The sequence below is a fragment of the Sceloporus undulatus genome, chromosome 9 (genome assembly GCF_019175285.1).
Source record: "Sceloporus undulatus isolate JIND9_A2432 ecotype Alabama chromosome 9, SceUnd_v1.1, whole genome shotgun sequence".
NCBI classification, from domain to species: Eukaryota; Metazoa; Chordata; class Lepidosauria; order Squamata; family Phrynosomatidae; genus Sceloporus; species Sceloporus undulatus.
This window is the reverse complement of record NC_056530.1, coordinates 16,771,184-16,783,995: the sequence shown is the minus strand read 5'-3', so window position 1 is coordinate 16,783,995 and position 12,812 is coordinate 16,771,184. Positions and strand designations below refer to the sequence as shown.

The following is a 12,812-nucleotide window of genomic DNA, read 5'->3' as shown; positions in this document are numbered from 1 at the left end:
GGATGCTGCTTCCTGCCGGTATGTACTGGACCTCTGTGTCCATCTCCCTCACATCAGCAAGGCATGATGTGGCTGGCAGCTGCAGGAAGATTCCACAAAGATCCAGCCATTGCTTGTCACAAATCACCCTGCTAGCAGGAGAAGGCTGGATGTGTGCCATCAGTCCAAAATCTGCTTTTCAGCACCCCCGAAAACCTTCATTTTCAGAGACGGGCTGCACAGCTGATAGGTAGACTTTGGGAAAGGTTTTCAGTCATTGCAATGGAGTAATGACTATAAATGTAAACATTGTAATAAATACAATGCTGTAACTCCAGCATACAACATTGTTAAAACTGGACACAATGCCAGTCCTTGCTTTTCTGCACTTAAAAGTCAAGTTTCTGAGGAAAGAAATGGTTTTTTTTACCCAACAATAAAGAAGTCCCAAGTACAAATATAAATATAAATAAATAAATATGTGCAAAGCTATACCCCTATTTTAAATTGGCTCTTGACACATGTCTCTTTTTTCCTCCTGATCTGGCTTTTTCTTTCACTGTACTACTATCAAAAGCAAAAGTGTCATTGGCTCATGTTTTTTCCCTAATGTTTTTAAATAGTCACAGGATTCCACAGGATTCCATTACGATTTAGCTACTTTGTAAGGCAATACAGGGTGGGACATCCTTTCTGGTCCCAGGAACCCCATTATATGCACCTGAATGTGAGCCTGAAAGACCAATGCAAAGTGTGAGTTTATGGAAGCTAAGCTGTAAGCATGCACATTTTATGGCATTGCGCAAAGTCATTCCTAATCATAGAACAAATCTATTAATTCACCCGAGCTTCCAGTATCCTGCTTTGGAGAAGCATTAGTCAACATGAGACAGCTTTAACTGGTCTTAAACAGGCAAGTAGAGAAAGACTGTTTACACACAGACACACCTCTAATAAAATCTGCTTTCTATGTCAAAGTAGAAAATTGCTGCATTGAGAGCACTAGCTTGAGGAATTATCTCTTCCCCCCCCCAAAAAAAAATATGAAATGGAAATTGTTTCTCAGTCTTTTATTTCGTGTTGTTCTTTTCTCGCCCTAAACTCATCCATTCTTCTCTCTCTCTTTTCTGCTTTCATTCATTCAATTGCTAGAGAAATGTAAACCTAAATTGTCTGACAGTTCCTAGTCCAGATAATTTTGGAACTTAGATTTTAAATCCTGTTGTTGTTGTTGTTGTTGTTGTTGTTGTTGTTGTTGTGTGCCTTCAAGTCATTCAACCCCCTATAATGCCTTCAACCCCCTATAATGGGGTTTTCTGGGGCTGTAAGGGTGTGATCCACCAAAGGTCACCCACCAGGTTTCCATGCCAAGAGAGGTATTGAACACTGTTCTCCAGAGGTCTAGTCCTATGCTCAAACCACCATTCCATGCTGGCTCTAAATTCTAAATAGCCTTGAAAAAGTCCTTAAATGCACACAGAGGCCAAAGCATGCTGGGTATTTTTTTTAACCAACAAAAAAGCTATGCTTTGAGTATCTTGAAACATATCTCCGGTCTCTCTCATTTTTTCCCCCAATTCTCCGCTTACACAGCATTTTTAAAAACAGACAGGGCCATATCTTTAAGTGTGCAAAATGACCATCTGGACGTTCTCAGGTTTAGTTAGAAACTGGAATCATCATAGAATCATAGAGTTGGAAGAGACCACAAGGGAATTCAGCCCAATCTCCTGCCATACAGGAATACACAGTCAAAGCACGACTGACAGATGGCCATCCAGCCTCATTTTAAAAACCTCCAAAGAATGTTAACCCTCCACACTCCGAGGGACTGTGTTTCACTGTCAAAGAGCTTTTACTGTCAGGAAGTTCTTCCTAATGTTGAGGTGAAATCTCTTTTCCTTGTATCCATTGTTCTGGGTCCTATTCTCTGGAGCAGCAGAAACCAAGCTTGCTCCATCCTCAATATTTAAACAGGGATATTATATCTCCTCTTAACCATCTCTTCTCCATGCTAAACATGGAGCTCCCTAAGTCTCCCCTCAGAAGGCATTGGCGCATTACAGACCACCCAAAACGGGTGGTCTCGCGCCACTGCCGGTTGCTGAGTCTGAGAATTGCAGCGGCCAAACCGCGTGGTTCCCGGGCGCAGCAAGAAAGAAGCACCAAAATGGCACTTCTTTCTGCGGCCTGGAAGTGGCGCTGCGAGGCGCTAGTCACACACTTGTGGTGTCACTTCTGCCGTGTGATGTCCGGATGCTATGCGTCCACGACATCAAAATGGCGGCCCCCGTGTGGACGGGCACTGCCATTTTGTACGGACTCGGTCCATACTAGGGTTGTGGAGCGTCCGGAAAGGACAACCCTTCCCAACCCTAATACGTCCCTTCGGCGCATCTGTAATGCACCATTGTTTCCAGACCTTTCACCATTTTGTTTGCCCTCCTCTGGACATGCTCCAGCTTGTCAATGTCCTTTTTGAATTAAATAGGAAAATCAATTGGGGAAAATGTAGAAATATGGGCACTGTCTGGCCAAAATTCAAAACCACAAGGGTTTCCTGTCCCAACGTGATGGCTGCTGATAAATTTCTATTTCTATTTCTGTTCTTGTATTTATTCATCATAATCACACCACGTATTCCAAATCCTATTAATATTTAGAAATGCAGTTGACTCAATATAAACTTTTCCCATAGCATTCACATATACTAGCAACAGAATGCCCTCTCCCCATTTTCTGTGTTATGTTCCTATGGGGTAGGTTACAAAATCCTGCATCCTGGAGTGGAGCTAAGTTAAAAGATCCACAGGACTATGTGAGTTATGTACTCAGATGCAAGTTCAACAAAAGCTTTCTCAACCTGGATTCCATATCTATTGCTCAGTTCTCATACCTAGCCCAGAAGGGATAACCGGGGGAAGGATATGTATGTAAACATAATTGTACTCAACTGGGGAGAAGGTAAAGCCATGTGACCCTTTCCTTCGATAAGGATGTACTGAACTATCATTTAGCTGTGTGCAAAAGCTGTCTAAACTAGATCTAAAAAAAGCAGGGCTAAGCACAGGCTTGCTACACAAAGGGCAAACATACCAGAGTTATAAAGGACATACATACCAAAGGTAGTAAAAAAAATGGTGTGGGCATTCAGGACCCTGAAAGATGCAACTGTCTCCCTTTCTCTGATCATTATTTTAGGGATGGAATAACACTCAAGAGAACTATAGGAACCCAATGGACAACTGTTAAAGGCATCAATGCCAGGGTCAAGTGTTTGACCTGCGACTATGGCTGATCACCCAAGAAAACCATTTATGTGATGCCAGCTACAGAAGTGCAGTCCCCCACCTCCCTTTACTTATCATAGGCATGCTACTGTTTTCATATCTTTAAACCCAAAAGCATCCAGAATTGGGTTTGATAGAAAAGAGTGGATAAAAGACATCTATATTAAACTATTTGAAGTAGGACTTGCAAGGAATTTATTCATGTACCCCTAACCTATACTTTGTAGGCTGCTTCATTCGTTTTTTACTGTAACCAGTGGAACTGGACAGCCTTGTCCAACTGACTCCAGTAACGAGGTTTTCACTTTGCTAAGAAAATCCCTTTCTCTTGCTTCTCTTTCAGTCTTCCCCATTCTTGCATTTTGCACTACATACAACACCGGTGATGCTATAGACATAGTGCTGTATCTGATATTAGTTGCAATCCTCCCTTCTAAAGAAAGTTCATTTCTGTAAGTGGAATGGCAAGTCAACACATAGCCAAGTCCATTTGATTCAATGAATCTACTCTAGCTGGGTGTAAGAATAAGGTTTGCCATGGTTACCTTTTACCCTTTTAAAAACTGTGTAGTGACAAAATATCTTTTGCAGACAGTATCTGTATAATCTGAGTGCTTATTAAATACTGTAAATATCTGTGTATCTGTAAAAGCAAATAGTTTCTGTGCTTTATTTGCCAAGAGAGCAATACTGTATGTTTAAACTTGATTCATTTCTAGCTAAAGAAAACAGAACAGAAATATGATTTTAAGAACTAATTGATAATGAAAGGCCTATTATTTTGGAATTGTCCTTCCACAGAACTTATTGTCTCAAATTCTTATCTGGTTCTTTGTAACAAATATGCATTTGGCCTAAATCAAGTTGTTAGTCCCAGTTAGAGTAGACTGATTTCATCAATGGGTAAGTCAAGACAATTGGCTCTCCTCATCCATAGATTTTTATCCATGGATTCAAGCATCCACAGCTTTAATATAATCCAAAAACATATAAATTACAAATAGCAAGCCTTGATTTTGCCATTTGATATAAGGGACACCATTTTACTATGCCATTGTATTTAATGGGACTTGAGCATCCACGGATTTTGTGATCCATGGGGGGGGGGTCCTGGAATCAAACCCCAGTGGATAACAAGGGCCTACTGTACTTATGCATGTTTCATTGCTGCAATGGGGCTATCATAGTTAGTACTAACGATAAAACTGAGACGTTAGAATGCAGTCATACCTTAATTAATTAATTAATTAATTAATTTACAGCATTTATACCAGGGTCTTCAGCCAAAAATAGCAATCATTAACCAAACAGTTCCCTGCCCTCTGGCTTACAGTTTAAATAAGACACTAAATAGTCACATATCTCCATTGCAGCCTATGTCATTCATGTGTTGAATGCAACCAAAGAGGGATGGCCTTGAGGGATGGGGTGAGGAAAATAAGTCCAGCAAATGCTGACTGTAGTTTTCTCCCACAGAGGCCAGAACAATGGCAGTTGGAATAGAGGAGCACTAGGCCAAGGCATGATGGACTTGTGCTTGGCTGGTCTTCTCTCCTGCAAAAGACTGGAAAAGACATCTACTTGTGATCTCAGAGGTCTAGCCAAAGGATGCAATGTCAGATTAAGAGAATCAATTGTCTGGCTCAGTCCCACAGTTTACCTGTCTTCACTGCATGGAGGAATGGCAGCAGTAGCCTTTCTAGGGCCCCATACAGAAAGGCCAAAATAAAGCTGCTTTGGGTCACTTTGGAGGTTTGCTGTTTAAATGTTGCATGCTTCTTAAGAGTCTGGAAGCCATGCCAAAGCTTTATTTTGGCAGTCTATATGGGGCCAAAGAAATGACTGACATCCCTGCCCCAGCTTTTGCCTGGAAAAACAAGAATCCCAAAAGTTCTTATGATCACTGAATCATTGATCACTGATCAGATATTTATAATTCTAGATCATATTTGTGCATTGTAATGCATTTTAATGCACTTTCTTTTCTGCAAGAGTTAACCTGACATTTAAACATAATTTTCCTTCTAGTGCCTGCCTCTCTGACCTCATTCCACATCCTTAACATGAATGACTATAATAAGATTTTTTGGCATTGCCAAGCTTAAATGTGTATTTATACATATATTGAAAGGGCTGGGTTGTCAGTTGATTAAATAATGTTATCAGCTATTCCTGTTCAGAACAGTATGCAAATGATGTCTTTTCTCATGCCCTGAGGCATTGGCTGGGGCATTTGAAAGCAAGGTACTATATAAATCCAACTGTTCTGAGTACAGAGTCAGCCAGATGCCTTCTGCAGGTAAGTGAAGTGCTATCCTTTCATTGTTGACCTAGTGATGCTATAATATTGGGAGAGATAAGGAACTGGCCTGACATGTATGTCTTGGCTTATAGACATTTGACATGCAATCCATCTCTCTGCATAGTTCTAAAACTGACTGTACAGATGAGGCATGCAACGCTCTCCTGTTAAGAGTGCTCTCAATGTCGTTTCTAATCTTTGTACAATTGGTATAATTTGGGCAAATACAAAAGTTGGAAGGAAGGAACAACGTGGAGACTAGAAGCTGTTAAAAGTTCCAAGTAGGGGGACCTATTTTGTTCAATGAAGTCATTGGGGAGAAATAGGTATGAATGTTTAGGAAGCCTGGGAAAGTGCCTTTTTGCACAAACATTCCCAACAATAACCATGTTGGCTGGGAGATCCTGTGGTTTGTGGCCTACCAAAGCATTTCTTCCAAGCTCAACTTTAAACAGACTTTGGCAGGTGCCTCAAGCCATAGATTTCTGATATCATGAAAAGGCAGCAGATTTTTGGAATGTATTTTCATCAAGAGGGAGAGTTATTTTGCCTTGTTTTCTAAGATAACCAGACTGGTCTGGGTACTGTGGACCATGGCTTCCAGAAGCGATATATCTTGGGGTGGCCCTGCAGCACTAACAGTAGTCAATAAGTGAACCAGTGTGTGTGCAAGACTTCACACACATGTATATGGTATTTGTAATGATCATAACATTTCTGCATCATTTCATTTTCTGCTTCAGTGTCCTCTGGACAAAGTACTCATTTCTCCAATGAAGCCCTGTTTATTGGCTCACTCTTTCAGAATTTTCTGAAAGTAAAAAGCTATAGTTTTTCTCCAGTTTTCATGTTAACAGCAACATCGTGTGATACATTTTGGGCATTTCCGGGTTTTCTCTAATTTAACTCTCGTGGAATCTCACTAGTGTGGTAAGCTCCTCTGTCTGTTTGGGGATAAAAGTGTATTGCTGCCAGAATGAGGATGATTGCTGCTAGCAGTGTGTAATTGTGTTACTGCCTAAATAAATAGATGCTATTTAACCTGTTTGGATAGTGGCTGAGCTATTGGAGAAACATCTTGTACAGTGAGATCACCTGAGCATTTTTTTTTTCTTTTGCTCTTTTTTAGTCATGGCAACAAAATGGTTGCTGCTCTGGATCTGGCTGGCATTCCTGTGTGGTGAGTTTGATATTCAAGTGCATGCAAGAATGTCATTTCTTGCAGTATTCCTTTGAGGTGGTCATTTTGCTCTTAGTTCCTGTATTGACCACCCATAAAATGTGGGATCACAAAACCTGTAATTTGGGAGGAGGGAGTTGCTCAGAGATTCTTGCAAGATGCTCCTTGGCCAGACTAGAATCCCTATGCATGACTGTAGTTATCTGGCACAAATCTCAACACAGAGATTCGATTAGCATAAATCTAGCCTTTGCAGAAAAATTAGGAGACAACAGGACCATGGCTTTCTTGTCATCCTCTAATGGATCTCTTGCATGTTCTGATCCCTTTTCTTGAGGCCAAAGGCTTTCCATCAGCACACAACCAAATCAAGACCACAGAGTCACCAAAATGTTGGCAGACCACACCACTCCAAAGGAAATGACTTAGACATATACTAAGAAGGAAGAAGGTTAATAAACATGAATAATCCTTGGGTTGGAAAAGAGTACAAGGAGATGCAAAGTTGCTGATCAACATTTATTCTACCTTGATCACTGAAAGATCAAGATAAGAGAACGGAGAATCTGTTAATATAATCTGCTGTTAGGTTTCAGCACTGAATAAGCAGATAATATAGTGGATTCAAGCATCCAGGGGAGCAATTTACAAATCAAGCAGAGAATCAGGGAAATTCAAAGGCAGCATATGAACATATACATAATAACAGCAACAACATGGTGTATGTATCTTCATTAGTTAAATTTGTAACACTGCCACAAGTCCTGAAATGCACTGCTCTCAAACAAATGTAATAACCTACCATCAGGCTACTCCATACACACACAACAAACATGGTTCTAAACTGCACTGCAGAAATAATGCAGTTTTCACTGCTTTAACTGCCATGGCTCAATGCTATGGAATGCTGGGATTTGTAGTTTTGTGAAATGTTTAGCCTACTCTGCCAGAGTAGGGGCCACATCAAACTACAAAACCCAGCATTCCAAAGCATTAAGCATTCCAAAGCATTAAGGGGTGCCAAATTGCACTATTTCTGCAATGCAGATTAGACCTTAGACAGTTTATGTCTTCTTTGATTCTTGGGAGTTTATCACACCTGAGGAATTTCTTTTAATTTCGAATTAAAAGAAAGTGGGGCCAGAATGCATTCACTTAAAGTCGCTGGTTTAGCAAAATTACATGAATGCTCATTGCATTCAAACTGGCTTCCCATTGCCCCAAAATAGCATGCCATTGCCTGAATTTGCGTGTGGCAGTCTATCACGGAATAACGTGAAACCCCATGATTGCGTTCAGATTGCCATTGGATTATACTTCCAATTTCCCTTGTGTGATAAACTCCTTGGTGTTAGCACAGATTTCTGTAACTATGTTGTAGTAACTACTAATTCCAAATAATTTTTCTTTGTTTTGTTTATTTTCTTTGTTTCAGGTCCCTGTGGAGCAAATTCCCATGGGACGGAATTTATCACCGCCTTCATGCAGAACAGCTGGAGAACCCAAGCCAATCCCAAATTTGAGTTGCTTATCACTGGGCATCATCCTGCAACCAGTGTTACAGTGACAGTAAAACAGTCAGTGTTCCAAAGAATCATCTCCGTCAATAGAGGGGAGACCGTCCGTGTAGAGATCCCAACCTCAATAGAGATGGTTGGGACTAGTGTCTTTGAGCACACTGTAGTGATCCAAGCTGACAAAGATATTTCAGTTTTATCTCGCAACTACAAATATCAAACAAGTGCTACAACAGTTGTGTACCCAGTCCAACAGCTTGGAACGCTGTATTACGCGGTAACCCCAAGGGGTGAAACTGCAAACACATTCAAGGAATTTGCAGTTGTAGCCTACCACTTTGCCACCAGACTTGATATTCTTCTGAAAGGAGCTGTAGTATTTAAAGGGCAGACATATCCTGCAGGAAGTAGGCTTTTTGTTGACCTGAGTGCCTTCCAAACAGTCCAGCTGCAAAGCTCATTTGATTTATCTGGCACCAGGATTGAATCAAATGCTCCTGTGGCTGTCTTGAGTGGGCACAGCTGTGCCTGGAGATATACAAGCTGTGATCATGTTGTTGAACAGCTCCTGCCTGTTTCCAGTTGGGGTACCACCTTCGTTGTGCCCCCACTGTCTTTTCAAAGTCGACTTGACATTGTGTACATAGTTGCTTCCCAGGACACTTGCATCAAATACCAATCTGGAGGCATACAAACATCCCACAATGTGGTGGAGGGGCAAGTGATCATGTATGATGTGCAGCCTTTTCAGCCACTGTACTTCACTGCCAATGCTGGCATCCAAGTCGTGTTTTTCTTTTCTGGGGCTATAAGAGGCAGTGAAGCCTTTGACCCATTCATCATCAACATCCCAGCTGTAACAAGCTATTGCGCATCCTATCACATTGATGGGATGGCACAGTTTTATAATTATGCTGTCCTCATTGCCAACACCTCAGAAAGCAGAGGGATCAAAGTGGAGAATAAGGCCATTGAAAATGTCCACTGGAGATCAGTTCCGGGTACACAGTATTCATGGGGTGAATACAGTTTGGGCAGAGAAGGTAGTGCTCTCTCCATAGAGCATCCGAAAACAACTTTTGGACTCTTCATCCTGGGTGTCTCACAATATGATGGTTATGGGTCTGTGGCCCTGTGCTCCTCCAGTAAGTATCCTAACTTGTGTATTAAATCTAAGCTTTGCTACAGTGAATGAAAATTGTATAAAGCTTGGCCAGAGTCAGACATCCACACCAATTTGAAAGGTCATAAAGGGAGATTAAGGGGCTCAATAGACAGCCCCTCACCAGACTGGGACCGTGGCAACTGCATGCTACAGCCCCGATCTGACCTTTTCATGGAAAGGGCACACTAGCTACCACAACAGTGGCATTTCGCAACTTCTTTGCTGCAGCGCATTTAAGAGCTCCCCTTTCTTCATATATTTCACTGTGGTTAGAAGCTCCCCCTCTGATAGGGACTCACTGGTCTTGCTTTTATAATGACATTGCAATTATTTCATTCTAGGCAAACCAGTGTTGCCCTGCAGCCTGGTCCAGTGCAGGAAGAAGGAGAAGTGTCAGCTCATAGAAGGAAACCCAGTATGTGTGGCAGAATCAGAATCCATTTGCAGGGTGCAGGGAGACCCTCATTATCACACCTTTGATGGAAGGAATTTTGACTTCATGGGCACCTGTACCTACACTGTGGCTAAGACTTGTAGCCAAGATGTGACTCTTCCTTCCTTCAGCATCGAGGCCAAGAATGAAAACAGGGGAAATACTCGTGTTTCTTATGTTGGTTCAGTGACAGTTACTGTCTATAACATCACCATCTCTGTCGTGAGAAATGAGATTGGACTTGTACGGGTAAGACTAGAGGCAGACATATTTCTATTTTGCCCTTGCTTTCCTAAGCACTTGCTTGATCTGCTGCTATGTTGATTTGTTTGCATGTTATACATAACAGTTATTTCTTTTCAAGTTTCATAGTGGAAAGCACTTTATGTTGAAAACTAAGGCCCGGTACATACCGCTCTCTTAAGTCCGGACTGGCAGTGGCCTGATTCCCTCCGGAGGGTAAACCGCAGAGGGTAAAAAGAGTAAAAAGAACCCGGAAAAAACGGGGTTTTGTTACGGTGCATGGCGAACTCACGACATGAACAACACACAGCAATGTGTATATGCTGTGCATCACTTACATCAACATGGCAACGCCTGTGTGGACAGTGCCATGCTAGGGTTATGAAATGCAGTTGGTGCACGGTCCCTAACCCTAGTATCTCTGGTGGCATGGCACATCTCTGAAGATGCCAGCTACAGATGCTGGTGAAATGTCAGGAATAAACTCTTCTAGAACATGGCCACACAGCCTGAAAAACCCACAAAAAATTAATTACAATTTTGCCAGTTTCCACATACACATGTAGGCACAAAAACAACAGAGGATGCTCCCTGTTCAGAGTATCTGAATTTTATCCCCCCGCCCCTTGGTGCTGAAAGATTTCTTCTGAGACGTCTTGGTTCAGCTATACCAAAAACAGGATCTAAGTGGGAAATAATTTTGTAAATCAGTATTTGTGCAATAATATCTGACATATTTTAAGGGGAAAATACCTTTGATAAGGTTACTGAAATTTCTTGGGACAATCAGCCCATCAGTGTCAAATCACATGACATTATATTTCTGTTTTGTTTTTTAACCAAATGATAAATTGATTTAGAATAGCCCAGTTCTAAGTCTGCTGTCTTCCATGGTGCATGAGATGGCTTTTTAAGAGAGCAGAATCCTTAAGGTATTTGTTGCATTCAACCTTTTCCTTGCAGGTGGATAACCAGAGATCCCGGCTGCCCATCTCCTTGAATGAAGGAAAGCTCCATATTTACCAGAGTGGGGGCTCTGTCTTTATTGAGACTGATTTTTCACTGAGGGTCTCTTATGACTGGAATAGCTATCTGGTGGTAAAGGTTTCCAGCAGCTTTTCGGAGAGTGTGTGTGGCCTTTGTGGTAATTATAATGAAGACCCCGCAGATGACTTCAGCACCCCCAGTGGAGCCTTGGTTTCCAGTCCTGTGGAGTTCGGGCAGAGCTGGAAGGTAGAAAATGGGGACATGTTCTGCTGGGATGATTGCCACGGAGAATGTAAAACATGTTCCCCAGAGATGGCCAGCAAGTATAACGCTGAACCTTTCTGTGGCTGGATCAGCAAGGGAGGGAATGGCCCATTCAGCCAGTGCCATTCTGTGATTGACCCCGAGATCTTTCTGAAAAACTGTATCTATGATGTCTGCTTGAACGATGGCCTCAAAGATGTGCTGTGTGAGGCCCTGAAGAACTATGCAGAAACCTGTCAAAGAGCAGGGGTTGCCATTTCTGACTGGAGGACACCCACTGGTTGCCGTGAGTATCCTTGGAGAATGAACAAAGAGCACACATTTTGTCTGAAATCTACTATACTGTGTCCCCAGATATCATGAGATTCATTGAGTTACCCTAGCTAGGACATGCCACCTACTACAACACAATCCTTGTCCTCCATCTTACAGAAACACGATTTAAAGTATAAAAAGGAGGGAGGGGAAATAGGAGGGGGGGGAAGAAATGTGGCTGCAATTTTAAGACTAACTCGTTTATTTCATTTTAGCATGAGCTTTTATAGATATAAACTATCAAGTACAGGAGCCCTTAGTTCAGAAATCCAGGCTTCAGTAGTGAAAACTCAGAAAAACCAACTGAAAACTACAGATGTTCTCCGCAGACATTGGCTGTCTGAACTAACCAACAAGTGTTAGCAAACCACATTTAAAGCACACTCAATTTCAAATCTTTGGAAGGCTATTTTGACTGCACATACAATACAAAGTAGTTTAGATTGTGCTATACTAGCGAGATATTCCTCACTCAGCCATGATACACTCTCTCAGCCTCAGAGGAAGGCAATGGCAAACCTCTTCTGAACAAATATTACCAAGAAAACCCCATAATAGGTTCATCATAGGTTTGCCATAAGTCAGAAATGACTTGAAGGCACATAACAACAACAGCAAGACATAGTGTAGCATCAGAGCTCCATGACCTTTCCTCATGACTGTTGTCTCTTCTCTCTGATAGCTCTACCATGCCCTGAGAACAGCCAGTACAAGGCCTGTGGAACACCATGTCCAGTTACCTGCAATGATCCAGCTAGTCCCAAGAACTGTTCCTCGTTGCCTTGTGTAGAGACTTGTGAGTGTGATGCAGGTTTTGTGTCAGAATCTGGGAAATGTATCCCTCAGGCTGCCTGTGGGTGTGCATTTGAGGGGAAACTTTTCTCTCCTGGGGAGCAATTCTGGGGAGACAGCACATGTACAAGACACTGCATCTGTGATCCACAGACTAAACAAGTGAAATGCCAACAAGGAGGCTGCAAGACTGGGGAGCAGTGCAGGGTAGAAGATGGCATCCAGAACTGCTACCCCACCAGTTTTGCCATTTGCTCTGCTTCAGGAGACCCTCACTACATTAGCTTTGATGGCAAGAGGTTTGACTTCCAGGGCACCTGCATGTATCAGCTGACTGGGCTGTGC

The 12,812-nt window shown here is 42.1% G+C and overlaps 1 protein-coding gene across 1 annotated transcript in view; it reads left to right on the top strand.

Moving 5' to 3' along the window:
- The first annotated feature begins 5,555 nt into the window (after positions 1 to 5,555).
- Positions 5,556 to 12,812, top strand: part of LOC121915501 (IgGFc-binding protein-like) — a 21,979-nt gene continuing 14,722 nt past the window's right edge. Inside the window, 5 exon segments of the mRNA XM_042439816.1 lie at positions 5,556 to 5,568; positions 8,187 to 9,269; positions 9,775 to 10,115; positions 11,073 to 11,646; positions 12,358 to 12,812. The exon segment at positions 12,358 to 12,812 is cut by the window's right edge and continues 12 nt beyond it. Coding sequence (XP_042295750.1) covers positions 5,556 to 5,568; positions 8,187 to 9,269; positions 9,775 to 10,115; positions 11,073 to 11,646; positions 12,358 to 12,812 — 2,466 coding nt within the window.